The sequence below is a fragment of the Fringilla coelebs genome (assembly GCF_963513975.1).
Source record: "Fringilla coelebs genome assembly, chromosome: 9".
In the NCBI taxonomy this organism is placed as follows: Eukaryota; Metazoa; Chordata; class Aves; order Passeriformes; family Fringillidae; genus Fringilla; species Fringilla coelebs.
This window is the reverse complement of record NC_140067.1, coordinates 1,908,019-1,926,291: the sequence shown is the minus strand read 5'-3', so window position 1 is coordinate 1,926,291 and position 18,273 is coordinate 1,908,019. Positions and strand designations below refer to the sequence as shown.

The 18,273-nt window shown below is 48.8% G+C and overlaps 1 protein-coding gene across 1 annotated transcript in view; it reads left to right on the top strand.

Moving 5' to 3' along the window:
• The window catches only part of ROR1 (receptor tyrosine kinase like orphan receptor 1), a 152,358-nt gene extending 134,800 nt beyond the window's left edge, over nt 1-17,558 (top strand). Inside the window, exons 5-9 of the mRNA XM_084211271.1 lie at nt 4,008-4,135; nt 5,170-5,487; nt 6,313-6,558; nt 10,970-11,181; nt 14,603-17,558. Coding sequence (XP_084067397.1) covers nt 4,008-4,135; nt 5,170-5,487; nt 6,313-6,558; nt 10,970-11,181; nt 14,603-16,027 — 2,329 coding nt within the window. The 3' untranslated portion in view covers nt 16,028-17,558. The remainder of the gene's footprint in view (nt 1-4,007; nt 4,136-5,169; nt 5,488-6,312; nt 6,559-10,969; nt 11,182-14,602) is intronic.
• Nucleotides 17,559-18,273: the final 715 nt, after the last annotated feature.

Below are 18,273 nucleotides of genomic sequence, written 5' to 3'. Positions count from 1 at the left end.
TCCAGAATGGAATGGTAGAACTGGGATTGTGGGTGTGCAGTTTGAATAGAAGTGTGAAACATCACAGGGTGGGAAACTGAGAGTTTAAGATTTATATATTTATGAAATTTATTTTATTTAAAAATTTAAATGATATTTTAAATTTATTTATTTATTGCAACTTAGAGTTTTAAGTTTTATATATTAATAGAATAATAGAGCGTAACATTTTATATATTACTAGAATACTAGGTGTATACAGTAATATATATTTAGCAAGATGGAGGTTTTAGGGTAGAGGCTGGTCCTTCTCCTTCTTCACCTTATTCTTTACCTTCTTCCTCACCTTCTTCTTCTTCTTCCTCACCTTCTTCTTCTTCCTCACCTTCTTCTCCATGGGTTTGGGTGGTTTTTGTAATTGGATAAAAAAGTCCACACTGGGGGCACAGGTGGTTGGTTATTGGGTTAAAAGTGAAAATAATTCAGGTGTCATTCCTTAATTGGACAGTTGATCCTTCAAAGGCCTTGGGAGAGAGAGATGGGGCTCCATTTTCAGTTTGTTAGAGTGAAGTGCTGCAGAACTCAGGGTTTGTGAGACTGTCACAGAGATAAGAACTAACAAACATCTGGGTCCCAACAAGGAATTCCACCTTGGCAGAAAGAAGCAAAGACTCCACAGGAATCAGGTCCGGGGCAGCCCCCAGAGCCCAGATCCTGTGCTGTGGTGGGGCTGGGATCGTTCCCATCCTCCCCAGCCTGCACAGGTGATTCAGCCCATCCACAACCAGGAACTCCTCCAGCCTTGCTCTGATCTCCAGTTCCTTGGGACTGAATAGGAGGATTTAAGCTGGGCTGTAAGTGTTAACACGTTAATTGCTGGGTCGGGCCTAATCCCCATCCTGCTGGAGCCAAAGGAGCCTTTCATTGTGCAGGATCAGGATCAAGGAGCAGAAACACATCGGGGCAGGGATGAGCTGGTTCCTTACACCCAGCAGGTGAGGGATGCCAAGCACGGACTGTGGGAAAGGAATGCGGGCTCAGCCTTGATCCCAAGAAACTGAGAGCTGGGTTTGACACCAAAAACTGATAGGTGTGTTTAAAGCCAAAAAAACTGATAGGTGTGTTTAAAATGAAAAACTGATTGCTGGGTTTAAAACCAAAGCCTGATGGGTGTGTTTAAAACCAAAGCCTGATGGGTGTGTTTAAAACCAAAACCTAATAGGTGTGTTTAAACCAAAACCTGATTGCTGTGTTTAAAACCAAAAACCAATTGCTGTGTTTAAAACCAAACCCCTCTTGCTGTTTTAAAAACCAAAACCTGATAGGTGTGTTTAAAGCTAAAACCCGATTGCTGTGTTTAAGACCAAAACCCAATTGCTGTGTTTAAAACCAAAAACTGATAGGTGGTTTAAAGCCAAACCTGATAATAGCTGTGTTTAAAGCCAAACCTGATAGGTGTGTTCAGAACCAAAAACTGATTGCTATGTTTAAAACCAAAAACTGATAGGTGTGTTTAAAGCTAAAACCCGATTGCTGTGTTTAAGACCAAAACCCAATTGCTGTGTTTAAAACCAAAAACTCATAGGTGGTTTCAAACCAAAACCTGATTGCTGTGTTTAAAACCAAAAACTGATAGGTGTGTTTAAAGCCAAACCTGATAATAGCTGTGTTTAAAGCCAAACCTGATAATAGCTGTGTTTAAAGCCAAACCTGATAGGTGTGTTCAGAACCAAAAACTGATTGCTATGTTTAAAACCAAAAACTGATAGGTGTGTTTAAAGCCAAGCCCCGGTGTCTGTGTTTAAAGGCAAAGCCGAAAGCAGCCGTGTTTAAAGGCAGAGCCAGGGGGCAGCAGGAGGTGGGGAATGTGTTTAAGCTGCAGGATCCTTCCTGTTCCTGTGGGTTTCATGTTGGCTCTGGGCTTGGATGGGGTGGGATGGAGGGTTTGGGAAGCACAGGGTGAACCCCTGCGGGACCCGAGGCTGTGGTTGTGGATCCCTGCTTGCATCTCAGGTGTCTTTGTTGCCCGAATCCCTGAGGCACCTCAGCCTTCCCTCCGGCTATTAATGAAGAGTTTAATTGCAGTTAAAGGTTGGGCTTCAACCCAGCTTCCAAGGTGCTTCAGAATGCCTTGGGACCATCGTCCAGGGAAACCTGGAGCCTTTCCCATCGCTGTCCCAGTGGTGAGGTGGCCATGGAAGAGGTTTCACAGAATCACCAGGTTGACAGAGACCTCCAAGACCATCGAGTCCAGCCCAGCCCCAACACCCCAACTCAGCCCTGGCCCCCAGTGCCACATCCAGGCTTTGTTAAACACCCCCAGGGATGGGGACTGCACCACCTCCCCGGGCAGCCATTCCAGAACTTTATCCCCCTTTCTCTAAACACTTTTCCCTGCTATCCCACCTGGATTTCCCTTGGTGCAGCTGGAGGCTGTGTGCTCTGGTTCTGTCAGTTCCTGGAGACAGAGCCCAGCCCAGCTGAGCACAGGCACCTTTCAGGAGCTGTGCAGAGTGATGAGGGCACCCTGAGTCTCCTTTTCTCCAGGCTGAGCACCCCCAGCTCCCTCAGGGGTTCCTCTCAGGGTTTGTGTTCCCAGCCCCTCTCCAGCCTCCTTGTCCCGTTTCCATCTCTCCCATCCCTTTCCCACCCCTCGCCTTCACACTCATAAATTACCGCGCTTAATCCCCGGGGTTTGGCTTCTCCCCGAAGCTCTGCGGGAATGCCGGGATGCTGCTGGGGAGCCCGGGGGGTGTTCGGGGTGTCCTGGGGGGTGATCCCAGCGCTTGTCCCCGTTAATCCCATTAGCTGCCCCGGCCGCGGGGACGCGGAGCGGAGCGGGAGCGGCGCTGCCCCCGCGCAGCGCACAAAGAACGGGCGGCTTCAAAGAGCCCCCACGGGATTTGCATTTCCAAACTCTCACAGCCAAGGTCTTCGGGAGGGGATGAAAGTGGCTTTTGTTAAACTTAATGGCGGAGTTGATTAAAAAAAAAGCTCTGATTTTTCCCTTATTAAGGCGCGGTGTGATTCCGCTGTTGGGTTTTTGGAGTCTGGGGGAGGGAGAATTCTGCACACAAAGGAAGGAACCTGTTCCCTACCCGGCTGTCATCATCCCCAGGGATATTGCAGTATCATTTATCCCAGTTTGAGAGCCATGGCTGGGCAGGAATAACAAAAGAAAATATCAGCAAATTTTCATTAAGCTCCTCATTTTTGCTGGGAGCTCAAGCAGAGCCGAGGTGTCCGTCCAGAAAGTTCACCCCAAAAATCTCAGTGCAAAGTATCTTCAAGTGGATCCTAAAGGAAGGAACTGAAAGGGCTGATTCATGCAGTTGGGATTTCAGGGATCATGTACTCAGAGCCTTCCTCAACACCCCACTAAACTCCTGTTCAGTGCTGAATATTCAAAATACCCAGGGTCTCCAGCAATTTCCTTGCTTTGTTTTGTTTGAAGAGCATTGGCAAATAATTTCCCGTCTGGATTTCTGGATTAAATGTCTCCTATTTTGCCTAAAAGAAAGCACCAGATGAAAGAAATGTGTCTGTAGAGTTCCTGTCTCAGTTTTGGTTCTGTTTTAGCACTAAATGTTGCCACACACGGAAGGCTGAGCAAACATTTCCCATTTCCAGGGTATCGGTGCTGGCAGAGCTTGGATTTTTTATATACACTTTAAATTCTGCCTGCATGACTCTTCCTGCTGTGTTTATCAATATTAAGCAAAAGCTTGGTTCAAAAATAGAAAACTATGTGTTAGCTGCTTTAAATAAACATCAATCCTATTTTTCCAGGCAGTTTATATTTCTCTTCTAATCAAGGCTGGGTGTATTTCTGAGCAGAGCCTTAAAAGCACTCATTTCATACAACATTAATGTGTATTTTGGCCAAGCTGAAATGCCACTTTTTACCAGGCAGATGAAAGGAGTCTATTTAAACAAACAAATATTCAAGATCTTGTTGAAGAAAGGAAATAATCCTAATTGTTTTTAACATTTTGCAGTCACCTTTTTGTGTTTCTGGCTGGTTTCAGGGATGAGTATGAGGAGGATGGGTTTTGCCAGCCCTACAGGGGCATCGCCTGCGCCCGCTTCATTGGCAACAGAACCATCTACATGGAGTCCCTGCACATGCAGGGGGAGATAGAAAATCAGATTACAGGTGGGTAACAACACCTTGGCTGCTTCCCCACCCAGCTCTCTGCTCCCAAAAAGCTACTGGAGTTTTATAAACAGCGATGTTGTTTTGCTTTGCTTTATTCCCTCTTGCTAGGAGTTCGTCTGGGGGTCTCTGCTCCTCCAGCTCCTCCCAAAACACCTGGAAAAAAAGATTTTTCAGGGAGATGGGACTGTGTGTTTACAGCTTCTGGGAGACTCAGTGCTGCTGTTACCCCAGCAGGTTTTGAAAGCAAAAGGAGACAAACTTTAGTTGATTTTATATGGCTGGAATAATTTAGGTGCTGGGAAAGGCTGCATAAATAATCCAGCAAGCAGTATTATAAATAATCCAGCAAGGAATATTATTCCTTTGGATTTAGGGGAGAACCAGTTGCCATTATTTTTGTGGGATGCTGATGGGGTTGCTGAATTCATAGATATCATAGATACCATGATACTCTCTTTTTTTAATATAAATTAACTTGGTCTGATCCTAGCCCTGGTAATCATCTTTATATTCAGATTTTTTTTTCCTAGCTGTCAGAATATCCCAAATTTCTCTTTTCCTTTTGTCTCTAAACACTGTCAGCATTGCAAAAAAGGCTTCATTTCCCCAAGAAAGGCAATGTGCAGCCACCAGTTCATAATCTTCCAGCATTTCGTTTGAAAAGTTATTTGGGATTGTATTGGGATTGTCACCTTCCATAAAGGAACCAGGGCAGGAATTTGGGGGTTACCTGTTTAGCTTACAAATATCATACGAATTTGTAAATTATTCTAAGTTATTTGGGAGGAAAAAAAGGAATAATTAAAGGGATGATTGTGTTTGGGGGCTGGGTAACGAGCTTAGCATTAATCCCGTGATGAAAACCTGATGTATTTTCCTTGTCAGTGAAATCAGCACGGTTAATAACTTCCAGTGTAATTAGTGCTGTGCATTCCTGTTCCTCACCTGCCCAGCTGCAGTGGGGAGCGAGGTTTTTTCTGGGAAGCCCAGGGGAAAGGTTCCCAAGCCAGACCCTGGTGTGTTTTTTCCAGCTGCCTTCACCATGATCGGCACCTCCAGCCACCTGTCGGACAAGTGCTCCCAGTTCGCCATCCCCTCGCTGTGCCACTACGCCTTCCCCTACTGCGACGAGACCTCCTCGGCCCCCAAGCCGCGGGACCTGTGCCGGGACGAGTGTGAGATCCTGGAGAACGTGCTGTGCCAGACAGAGTACATCTTTGCCAGGTCCAACCCCATGATCCTGATGAGGCTCAAGCTGCCCAACTGCGAGGATCTGCCCCAGCCCGACAGCCCCGAGGCCGTCAACTGCATCCGCATCGGCATTCCCATGGCCGACCCCATCAACAAGAGTGAGTGCCAGGGCCTGCTGTGCCATCCTGCCTGGGTTTGGAGAGACAGGTGGCTGCCAGGGAGGGCAGGAGCCTCCCCTGGAATGGAGAATGTGAACCCCCCACCTCTGAATTGCTATGAATTTGAAATTAGGGGCTCTCAGGCAAAAAATATGGGAGCAGGAATAACAGTTCTGTAATGGGGAAGAAAATAAAGGATAAAATATACAATGCAGTGAACTAAACCAACACTGACAGAGCCAGAACTCAACCTGACACCCTGTGGGTCAGGGTGCTGGCAGAAGGGCCATTGGAATTGTGGCTGCAGCCCTCCTACAGTGCCAGGGGTGGTTCTGCTGGAGCAGGGATCCTGGAGAAATCCCATTGGAATTGTGGCTCAGCCCTCCTGCAGTGCCAGGGGTGGTTCTGCTGGAGCAGGGATCCTGGAGAAAGGTGCAGTCTGCCTCTGAAGATCCAGGGGCAGAGGCAGCTGCTGCTCCTCTGGGAATGCAGTGCAGAAGCCGTGCTGGTGTTCCAGAATCTCCAGATTATATCCAGGCAGGAATGCTTGGCTCCTCCCCCTGGGCTCACATCTCCCAATGGGATGCTGTAGCTCTTATCAGCCATGCAGGGACATTCAATGGTCTCTTATCAGCAGGTGTCCCCCCAGAGGAAGGATTGGGTGTGTAAGAGATAAGTGTGTGTAAGAGAAGGGTGTGTAAGAGAAAACTGCCCTATTAATAGAAGACAACTGCCATACAGATGGCAAATAGAATACATCTTGCCTTGTGCATCCTTCACAGGCTCACAAACGAAGAGTGGCTCTGTGTTTTGTTGTCCTTGCAGATCACAGGTGCTACAACAGCACGGGCGTGGATTACCGGGGCACGGTGAGCGTGACGCGCTCGGGGCGGCAGTGCCAGCCCTGGAACTCGCAGTACCCCCACACCCACACCTTCACTGCTGCCAGGTACCCCGAGCTCAACGGGGGCCACTCCTACTGCAGGAACCCTGGCAACCAGAAGGACGCCCCGTGGTGCTTCACCTTGGATGAGAACCTCAAGTCGGAGCTCTGCGATGTCCCAGCCTGTGGTAATGCCTGACCCTGGGAGGGCTGGAGCTGGGGGAAAGCTTTGGGAAGGGTTTGGATGCCTTGTGCAGGCTGCCCCAGAGCAGAGGCTGGGCAGAGCTCCAGAATAAAGCAGGGATTTATCCAAAGGATCTCCTCCATGCACCCACCTGGGGCAGCACCAGAGCCCAGCCAGGGCTGCACCCAAGATGAACCAAAATGGCCCCAAAATGCCCAGCAGGGCACGGGGTCTCTCCCTGGGATCAGTTCTGCTCCATTTGCACCTTGCAGTTCATTGTCTCATCCCAGCTTTAGCCCCTGCAGCCCCACCCTTGTTTTTCTCTCTCCAGCCCTCAGGGTTTGTGCTCTGGGGCTGAGATTTGGGTAATTTGTCCTTTGTGCCCAGCTGGAGCAGGAATTGTTTTGTCTCCCTGCTCTGTGCAGAGAGCTCACCATCCCATAATATGAATCCCAGACCCACACACTGAAGCAGCACAGAATGTGAAACTAGAAAAGCCAAACCTGAGGCATCAGTTTGGTGCACAAAGTGTCTTTGGTGAGTTCCTGTAGGAAAGGCTGGCTGGCCCTGCTCCCAGGACACCTTTGAGCACTTGCTGCCTCTGCAGTGACAAAGTGGTGGCATGAGAAAAGTTTCCTAGGGAATGGCTGTGCACTGTCAGCTCAGGTGTTCCTGACTTTCCAGGTTGGTGTTCCAATCAATACAACTCCTTAGGCCAAATTAAATCATAGAAACATGGAATTGTTTAGGTTGGAAAAGCCCTCCAGGGTCATGGAGTCCAACCATCCCCAGCCCTGCCAAGGCCACCACTGCCCCACGTCCCCAAGTGCCACATCCACACATTTAAATGTCTTTTACAGTCCCTTTTAAGACCCCACCACTGCCCTGGGCAGCTGTGCCAGGGCTGAAGAACTCTTTCAGTGAAGAAATTTTCCCTCTAATCAAAGTTTCCTCTGGTGTAACTCAAGGCCGTTCCCTCTGCTCCTGTCCCTGTTCCCTGTTCCCAGCCCGACCCCCCGGCTGTCCCCTCCTGGCAGGAGCTGTGCAGAGCCACAAGGGCCCCCTGAGCCTCCTCTGCTCCAGCCTGAGCCCCTGCCCAGCTCCCTCAGCACCTCCTGGGGCTCCAGACCCTTCCCCAGCTCCATTCCCTTCCCTGGCCATGCTCCAGCCCCTCCATGGCTTTCTTCTTGTGGGGGCCCCAAAAACAGGGAGAGGCTTTGAGATGCACATGATAGAGCCCAGACTATCTGCCTTCCCCTGATCTACCCTTTCAGTAAGAACATGATTTAGATCCCATTTTGGCATCCATTCCTATCTTTCCATTAATTGAAAAAGACTTTGGAGCAGACTCAGAACATGTCTCCCTGCAGGAATGTTCATAACCATAACCAGAAAAAATGTAATTTGGTTCTGGCTCTGGAGCAGGAACATCAAAGGTATCTTGTTTCCGAGGGGAAAGGTAAATGTTACTGTGACAACTTGGAGGCAGCATCAAATTTGGTGTGAAACTTTGAATTTCCACAACATTTCTGGGTGGATTTCTGGCATGTCCATGCAAATAGCTGTGGTTTTTTTCTTGGCCTGTTATCAATATTGTTATTTCTACATGCAGATAAAACAATTAGGGCCCATTTGTTCAGGTCTTCCATTCACTTCCCCGCAGGTCTCTGAAAAGCAGAATCAAATGAGAGCTGAATCTCCTTTTTTGTTCATTTTGCAAACCCAAAATGCAGCCAGGGCAGTTCTAGCAACACAAATTTCAAATCCATTTTAGAGGACCTGGCAGTGTCACCTTTATTTTTGAAACAAGGCCCGAGCTGTGTTGGACTTGCTGATCTCTGAGGGCTTTTCCAAGAATTCTGTGATTTTCCCCACACTTTTTGAGCCCTGTACCTCTTCTGCTGTAATTTCAACAGAAATAACAAAAACCTATCCTGAAGATTCCTGTGCCAGTCCCCTCTCCATGAGCTCTGGGGTGCCAGACCTGGCTCAGCCTTTTGATCTGGAATACCAGGGCTCTTTTTGGAACCAAACTCTCTGATTTTCAAGCTTTGCTTGATAATAACTGAGATAGGCTGGGCTGGAGAATTCCTGACAAAGTTTTTAATTGCCACAACCTCTCACTGCTGCCTTAAATGGTTGTTCTGTGGCTTTATTATTCTAAATACAAGCAGAGCTGGATCAGGTGAGCAGTAATTGAATTGTTAAGTGCTAATCTGCATATTAAAACCAGAATGCTGTGTGGGACTCGCATTCTGCTGGTTTTGCACTGGCTGAAAGAGCCATTTCAGGCCTGTTTTAATCAGCATTGTGCACTCTGCCTCACCAGGACATGCCTAGATGGGAAATGGATTTAATTAGGGTGGCTCGCAAGAAGCTCATTAACCTAATGAGGCTTCACGGCGGGGGCTGCTACTTAATAAGAATAATAATTGCCTTTGACTGGAATAGCTCAGGTGATGAACTGGTGCCCAGGTCTCCCTCTGCCTCGTGCTGCTGCTTTCTTTTCCTTTCTTCAACTGTATCTCACAAGCTGTGAGAGATTTGTTTCATCCAAGTTTGTCAACCTGACTGCAGAAAGATGTGAAACACGGGTTAATTTGAGCATGAGGCTTAGCAAAGCCCAGCCTAAGAAGGTTGGGAAGGGCAGTGTGTGAATCCCTGCCTCTCTGGGAACAGGGAAAATGCCATGGGGGTGGTGCTTTAGTCCTCTCCCGTCTCCCAAAGGCTGTAGGAATATTTGGGCTACCTCTCCTCTCAATTAAAAACCAGATGGCACAACTTAATCTGAAAGGAATGATCAGAGAGGACGTGGGGGGAGCAGAGGACAGAGTGAGCTGAAAGAGGAGAGGGGTTATGCAAAGTGACATCCAGAACCATTTGAACTTTGCCTCTGTCACAATTTGAGTCGAGCCCAAGCTTCAGATCAAGTTCATGTTTAATGAAGTGCATAAAAGAGATCTGTGTGGGCCGCTAAGCACTTGTACAAATCCAGCCTGGAAAACACAGACAAACAAACTGCAGTGACCCTGCAGGGATAATAAAACATTCCCTGTTCTCCCAGAGTCCCCCAGGCAGCCCCAGGCATTCCCAAGTCCCCTGGAAACAGCCAGGCCAGCCTGGGCTCCAGGGATCCTCCAGCCCCCTGGAGTGAGCGCGTTAATCCGGGTCTAATTCCACCCTAAACCCTGGGAATGCTCCTGGGAAATGGCAGAGCAGGGCAGGCTCTGTGTCCCCTGCCCAGGCCACTCAGGAGGGGGATCTGTCCTTGTCACTGTCCTTGTCCCTGGGACACTCGGGATGGGGGATCTGTCCCTGTCCCTGTGCCCAGGATACTCGGGATAGGGAATCTGTTCCTGTCCCTGGGGCTCTCGGGATTTGGGATCTGTCCCTCTCCCTGGGGCTCTTGGGATCTGTCCCTGTCCCTGGGGCTCTCAGGATGGGGATCTGTCCCTGTCCCTGGGGCTCTCAGGATTTGGGATCTGTCCCTGTCCCTGGGGCTCTCAGGATTTGGGATCTGTCCCTGGGGCTCTCAGGATTTGGGATCTGTCCCTGTCACCCCCACAGAGCTGCCTGAGCTCCTCCCAAAGCCTCTCCCCTCTCCCACATCTCCCAGCCTGGGGATGCAGTGCTGGCATCCTAGGCAGTGGCAAGGAGGGATCCAAAATATTTCCCAAATGCCCTGGGAAGAGCTCTGAGAGAGAGCAGGGCTTGCAGGGAGCCTTTGGGCTGTGCTACACCATCCTCCTTCCCAACTTTTCAGATTCCTCCCTTTTATCCCTGCTCCAGCTTTCCTGGCACCTCACTCTGCTTGCCTGGTTCTGCTTGTACTGAACTGTTCTCCTTTCACTTCCATCTGCTTGCACCCTTCCTTTTTGCTGGAAAGGGGTTGGTTGAACCTTTAGAGGGAAGCAGCTCAATCCACAGTGTTCTCCTTTAAATTGTCTCAAACCAAGACACAAAATAAGGAGATGAATTCCCACCAGAGCTTTTCTAGGAATCACAGAATGCTCTGGCTTGGAAGGGACCTTAAAAATCATTTAGTTCCAGCTCCCTGCCATGGGAAGGGGCACCTCCCAGGAGGTCCTTCCATAAGGTGTTTTAGAAATTCCCTTTTCTGTGTTAGGCCATGACTTCATTTCAGCCCATTCCATGTCACAGCATTCCACTGCTTCCTGCTCATCAGCAGGTCTGACCTGGCAGGGGCTGCTCCTGTGTGTCCTCACAGAACTGTTCCTCCACAAAAGAACTTTTCCTCTTAATATTAATTAAATAAAACATTCAAGGTGGATTTCAGCAAGAGAAAAAGGATGTTTTATTCTTTTTAACACTTTTAGTTGATCCAGGGACGTGTTCAACTCCGTGGGCTGCTTCATTCCTTGTGGGTTTTTTTTTTTTTTTCCTTTCTGAACCAGATTACAAGGATTCCAAGGAAAAGAACAAAATGGAAATCCTGTACATCCTGGTGCCAAGTGTCACCATTCCCCTGGCCATAGCCTTGCTGTTCTTCTTCATCTGCATCTGTCGGAACAACCAGAAATCCTCGTCCCCTCCAGTGCAGAGGCAGCCCAAGCACGTCCGGGGGCAGAACGTGGAGATGTCCATGCTCAACGCCTACAAACCAAAGGTAAACCCTCATTTCTGCTCAAACAACCCAGCACTGAGCTCTTCAGGGGGTTTCCAGCCTGGGATTGATTCCTGTGAGGGTTTTCTCAGCAGCAGCAGCGTGTGCTGGACCAAGGGGGGAATTCCTGTGTGTCGGTGTCTCTGGAGAAATGATGGAGTTTTTGTGGGATAAAGCAAGAAAGCCCTTCCTGAAGCATCTCCAAAACACCTGATCTAAGTGAGAGGGTAATGCAGGTAAAGATGGGATTCAGCATTTCCTCAGGAGAGCTTTTCATGGCTCTGCTCAGTTCATCTGTCACCTTTCACTCAGCTAAAATCACCTTGGGAAAGATTTGTTCCTTGGGTTTTCAGGCTTCCCCACTCCCTCAGCTAAAAGCAGAAATGTCCAAAGCAGCCTCAAAGCAGCACAGCTCCTGCTGCTCCTGTTTGGCTTCAGCACAGCCCCACGTTCAGGAAGAGTTTTAGAATTTTAAAAATCATTTTGATTGAAGTGTGACCAACTTTGTGCTCCTATTTCCTGGTGCAGGCCTGGCTGTGGCCCCCAGGGCAGGGCTGGAGGTGCCTCCTGCCATCCACAGGCACAGGAATGCCCTGGAAGAGCATTTCCCTTGAGTTCCACACCATGCCAAGGCTCCTGATCCTCAGGAGTCCCTTCCAACTCAGGAGATTTTATGGTTCTTCAAGAACTTGATGGGCTTTGCTCATTTGGAATTTGGTGGGCTTTGTTCTTTTAGAGTGAAAACTTCCATCTCCATCCCACACACATTGGCCTGGTGAATTTATCTTCATTTTCCTTGGAAGTTCCCAATTCCAGCTTTCCTGTAAAGCTTGGAGTGATTTTAGCTCAAAATGCTGGTAACAGTAAAAAAACATTTTAAAAAGTCAGTGTCCAAACTGCACCTTGCATCCAATCTCCTGGAATATTTTGTTAAATTTGGGGTTGCCTCTTGCTCCCTGTTCTGCTGGGAATTTGGGGTTCAATCCTGAAGATAATGGGAATGCCAGCATTCTTTTATTGAGGATGCAATTCCCACCTTTCCTGCTGGCACTCACAGCACAGGCAAGCAGAAATTCCTGGAAATGTTTGCAGATATCGACCATTCTCATTCCTTTCAATTTGCAAGTCATGTGCTGCAGGAATATTTTCATTTTATTTATGCTAATTCAGGATTTTCCCACTGGGAAAGCCAGCTCTCCCTGTCTCCAGTGTTTTGATTGCCTTTCAAACAATATTTTCGAGGAAAGGAAGTGGAATCTTATTTTGAAAATTGATGTCAGCTTTGGGTGAAAACACATTTAAGCTTTGAGCTCCCACTGAGGCAGTTGTTTGCTTGGATAAATAGGAATGTTAGCATTTCCTCCAGTTTTAAGGGGTTTTAATTGCCTTCAAAATATAATAAATTAGGGACATCTTGTCCTGGAGCTGAAGAAGAGATGGAAGGGGTGATTTCCCTCTCCCTTTCTCCTGACCTGCTGCCTTTTGTGTATTTTACACTTCCCTACATGTTGGACACCCGTGTGTGACAAACACTTGTCAAACAAAAGCTGAGCAGATTTACAACTCCTCCCCTCCAAATGAGCCCTTCCTGCCAAAACTTTATGACTTCATTTTCTTCCCCCAGTTTTCCACTCTGTTGGTTCAAACAGACGGACCCAGGCTCAGGTCAGACAGAGGTCATTTCACTTTCATTACTAAAATATAATTTACAATATGCCAGACCTAAACAAGTTTTAGCCTAAAGGATTTGGGTAATATAAACCATCTGTTCCTCAACAATATAGCTAATTTCCTGCCATCACTGTGCAGTCTACTGGGCTGCCTGCTTAAATGGCTTTATTATTATTATTATTATTGTTATTATTATCATTATTAATGCAGTGTTTGTATAAAGTCATAAGTGGTCAATACAATTAGAATTAATTCATGCAAAAACTGCTTGTTTCTATGATTAGTTGAAATGTCAGGTTTTTTTCCCACACTGCCTCTGGAAAGCTGGCCTTGCATGATTTCAGGAATGCAAATGCCAATGTTTACACTAATTTACAGAACCTAGATCCCAAACTCATTAACCTTAAATTACTACCTGTGGATTTACTGAGGGCCCTAAATGAGTGGGTTTGGGTGTTACAAGCACAAGTGGAAGTTGGGAATAGTGCAGGTTCTTTATGGCCCAGGAGTGAATATCTGCACACCAAAGGGCAATAAATGTTTAAAAGGTTTGCCTTTCTCCTTTGAGAAACTCACTGTCAGAGTTCCAGGATGGAACAGAAAAGTGGGAACAGAAACAGACTCTGCTGTACCTGGAAGGGTTAACAGCAAACTCAAGGGAGAATTGGCTACAAGGACACGGTTTTTAAAACAAAATAATTTTTTTCCTGCTGAAACTCCAGGGCCTGGCCCAGAGAACACTTCAGCATGGACCTCTTAGAGCACGGGAATTGCCTCAATTCCTGAAATTAGTCACATTCAATGGAAGTACAGAAATGCCCAAGGCCAAGTGCCGAGATGCTGATGGCTCCTGAGTATATTTGGGTCCAGTTCTTGTTGTAGCTGACCTTGGGGAGAGGATGGGAGGGAATTCTTTCTGTTACCTTTGGGAGCGTGGTGATCCTGCTTGGATCCTGGTGATCCTGCTTGGATCCTGGTGATCCCGTTTGGATCCCGGTGATCCCGCTTGGATCCTTGTGATCCCATTTGGATCCTGGTGATCCCGCTTGGATTGTGGTGATCCCGTTTGGATCGTGGTGATCCCGCTTGGATTGTGGTGATCCCGTTTGGATCCCGGTGATCCCGTTTGGATCCCGGTGATCCCGCTTGGATTGTGGTGATCCCGCTTGGATCCTGGTGATCCCGTTTGGATCGTGGTGATCCCATTTGGATCCCGGTGATCCCGTTTGGATCGTGGTGATCCCGTTTGGATCCCGGTGATCCCGTTTGGATCCTGGTGATCCCGTTTGGATTGTGGTGATCCTGCTTGGATCCTGGTGATCCCATTTGGATCGTGGTGATCCCATTTGGATCCTGGTGATCCTGCTTGGATCCTGGTGATCCCATTTGGATCCTGGTGATCCCATTTGGATTGGGGTGATCCCGTTTGGGTCCTGGTGATCCCATTTGGATCGTGTTGATCCCGTTTGGATTGTGGTGATTCCATTTGGATCGTGGTGATCCCATTTGGATCCTGGTGATCTCATTTGGATCCTGGTGATCCCGTTTGAATTCTGGTGATCCCGTTTGGATTGTGGTGATCCTGTTTGGATCCTGGTGATCCCATTTGGATCCCGGCGTCCCTCGGGCTGTGCCTGCCACCAGTGGGACCACTGCTCCTGAGTCCACCTCCTTGGCTCCCACACATCCTGAGAGGTTTCACCGTGAAAAGGCTGTTTTCAGTCCTGACCTGTTCCTGGTGTTTCTCTCACAGAGCAAAGCCAAGGAGCTGCCCCTCTCCGCCGTCCGCTTCATGGAGGAGCTGGGGGAGTGCGCTTTTGGCAAGATCTACAAGGGCCACCTCTACCTGCCGGGCATGGACCACGCCCAGCTGGTGGCCATCAAGACCCTCAAGGACTTCAACAACCCTCAGCAGTGGGCGGAATTCCAGCAGGAAGCGTCGCTGATGGCCGAGCTGCACCACCCCAACATCGTGTGCCTGCTGGGCGTGGTGACGCAGGAGCAGCCCGTGTGCCTCCTGTTCGAGTACACCAACCAGGGCGACCTGCACGAGTTCCTGGTGATGCGCTCGCCCCACTCGGACGTGGGCTGCAGCAGCGACGAGGACGGCACGGTCAAGTCCAGCCTGGACCACGGGGACTTCCTGCACATCGCCGTGCAGATCGCCGCCGGCATGGAGTACCTGGCCGGGCACTTCTTCGTGCACAAGGACCTGGCCGCCCGCAACATCCTGATCGGGGAGCAGCTCCACGTGAAGATCTCCGACCTGGGGCTCTCCAGGGAGATCTACTCGGCCGATTACTACAGGGTGCAGAACAAGTCCCTGCTGCCCATCCGCTGGATGCCCCCCGAGGCCATCATGTACGGCAAGTTCTCCTCCGACTCCGACATTTGGTCCTTCGGGGTGGTTTTGTGGGAAATATTCAGCTTCGGCCTTCAGCCCTACTACGGCTTCAGCAACCAGGAGGTCATCGAGATGATCCGGAAGCGCCAGCTGCTGCCGTGCTCCGAGGACTGTCCCCCCAGGGTGTACGGCCTGATGACGGAGTGCTGGCACGACCTGCCCTCCCGCCGGCCGCGCTTCAAGGAGATCCACGCGCGCCTGCGCTCCTGGGAGGGCCTCTCCAGCCACACCAGCTCCACCACCCCCTCGGGCGGCAACGCCACCACGCAGACCACCTCGCTGAGCGCCAGCCCCGTCAGCAACCTCAGCAACCCCAGGTACCCCAACTACATGTTCCCGGCGCAGGGCATCCCCCAGGGCCAGCTGGCGGGGTTCATGGGGCCGCCGCTGGCGCAGAACCAGCGCTACATCCCCATCAACGGGTACCCCATCCCGCCGGGCTACGCCGCCTTCCCCGCGCCCCACTACGCCCCGCAGGCCGCCCCCAGGGTGATCCAGCACTGCCCCCCTCCCAAGAGCCGCTCGCCCAGCAGCGCCAGCGGCTCCACCAGCACGGGCCACGTCACCAGCCTGCCCTCGTCGGGCTCCAACCAGGAGGCCAACATTCCCTTGCTGTCCCATATGGCCATTCCCAGCCACCCGGCGGGCATGGGCGTGCCGGTGTTCGGCAATAAAACTCAAAAACCCTACAAAATGGACTCCAAGCAGCCCTCCCTGCTGGGGGACTCCAGCGTGCACGGACCCAACGACTCGGTGATCTCGGCGGAGTTGTAAATACGCCCGGCCTTTGTACATAGAACCCTTCGGACTCGGGAGGGGCAGGAGAGATGGGGGTTGTTTTTTTTTCTATTCAGATGTTTTATTGAAGGTCCTTTTCTGGTTGTGGGACAGACATCGCAGCAAAGTGTCTTCTGTGAAGTTTCACTGCTCGCCAGGATGGGCGGGCGCAGCCAGACGGATCCTCGCCGTGGGAATCCCCAGCCTTGGCCACCGTTCCCCAGGTGCCACCGAGGGGCAGAGGGAATCTGAGGGGTTTTTTAAAAATAAAAACGTTTTAGCCGATGCTTTTTCACAGCTTTTCGAAGCGTGGTTTGAATCACGGGAACTTTTTTTTAATACCGAAAGCCGTATTTTAATATTTGTCTCTTTTTTTAGGAGATGCAAAGATTCGGAGATCTGGGTGTGCAATTTCAGTGCCAATAGGGAAAATATTTGTAAATGTTGCGGTGGAGGATTGTGTTTCAAATGTATGATCTGAGAGCTGAATCGATTACTGCAGGTGGGATTTTGGTCTTTGGTTCGGTTGGGAGTGTGAGCTCAGATTCGTACCAAAAAATGTCATTTATGTGACAGCACAAATGCTGGAGTTATCAGCTTGCAGTCTACAAACCTCATCTGCTGCTGGCTGCTAAGGACAGCTGGAGCTCTTAAGGAATTGCCTTAAAGGAAATGAAATTAAAGGGCTTTAATTTCAGAACCTGAATCCACTTCTTCAAAGATAACATTTCATGATCTAGACGCTCAAGCAGGAATTTTATATCCTTTTGTTGCTATGCAACTGTGTAATGGAAAAGCGCCAAACCACAGTTTTAGAGATGACAATCAGCTTTCCCAGGAATATTTATTGTGTCATTTCAGTGACTCTGACTCCAGCAGCCCTGGAAAAAGGGAGGCTCACATTCCATCAGGCAGCAAATCCATCGATAGCAATCGTGTCTAATAATGTGAATTAGTGCTGATTTTCCACTTAGAAATGCACCATTTGTGTCATTAAAAAACCCATTCAGGTAGAACCAATCGAGATTCTTCATTTGAAACCACTTTAATGAGTTACACACGTGCTGTGTACGGTACATTTTCCACAGACTCTTTTTTTGTACTGAATAATATTTTTGTTGTCCACAAAAAACCAATCTTTTTGCTCAGTTGACAATGTTGTATAATAGGACTTTATTTTTATCTTTTTTTGCACAAAAGTGTGATGATGTTTTTGTACAGCAGAAGTGAAAATACATCTCTGCATTTTATATCTTGGGGCTGTTTCTTTTGATTTTTACCCTGATGTAGATGTTCCTGAAATATATTATTGGTGATACCCAGCCACTACCTTATACAAATATCTTTCTTTGTTTTCACTGCATGCGTTTAATCACTGTATTACTTGATGATTGAGTTATTAATTACGGGCATTTCAATTAGGCAAGCATGGAAAAAAAATGTAATAACAAAGGCTATTTTATAACTGAGATATGTGCATTTTTGTATTTCACGTGCCAGAGATGATATTAAACACTGATTATTTTATGCTGCTGTTTATTAAAACATTGTTTTACCACGAACACGTCGGCATTCCCTCCATCCTGAAGGACGTGGAAGGACCCCTGGCTCTCAGTTTCCAGGGAAGCTGAGCTGCTATCAGCCAAGCATCCTTGGCTCTAATCAGGAATTAGGAATGACCAAATCCCTCAGGAGCAGCAGTGGGATCACAAAATGATGCCTCACACACTTTGTGGTTTTACATTCAAACAGCTCACGGCTCAGTTTGGGGTTTTTCCTTTATTTCAGAGCTGGGTCCCTGAGCTCAGAGTGGTTTTAGGCGTGAAGCAGCTCTGAACAACACACCTGCCAAGCCTTGGGAAGCCCTCTGCCTGCCCTCCCTCCCTCTCAGCTGGGAATATCTGGGAATTCTGAGGCTGAAGTCGCAGTCTGGCTCACACTGATGCAGAGGGAGGGGACCAGGGAGGCAGGAACTGATGAGGTCATGTGGAAAAGGAATGGTGCCAGAAATGGGGGAGTCACTCCTCAGGTGGGAATGCAGACTTGGGATGAAAGCTGGTTTTGTGGCAAGCAAAGGGAGAGGGAATATTCCAGATGCTAAATCATCATCCCTTCCTTCTTCAAGGGGAGAGCACAGGCAGGGCTGTTGGAAAGGCAGCAGTCTTGGCTGGATGGAGGAGCTCTGGAGGAGTGGGAATAGGGCTGGATAAACGGAGTTCCTGACCCTTCAGTCTGGACAATCT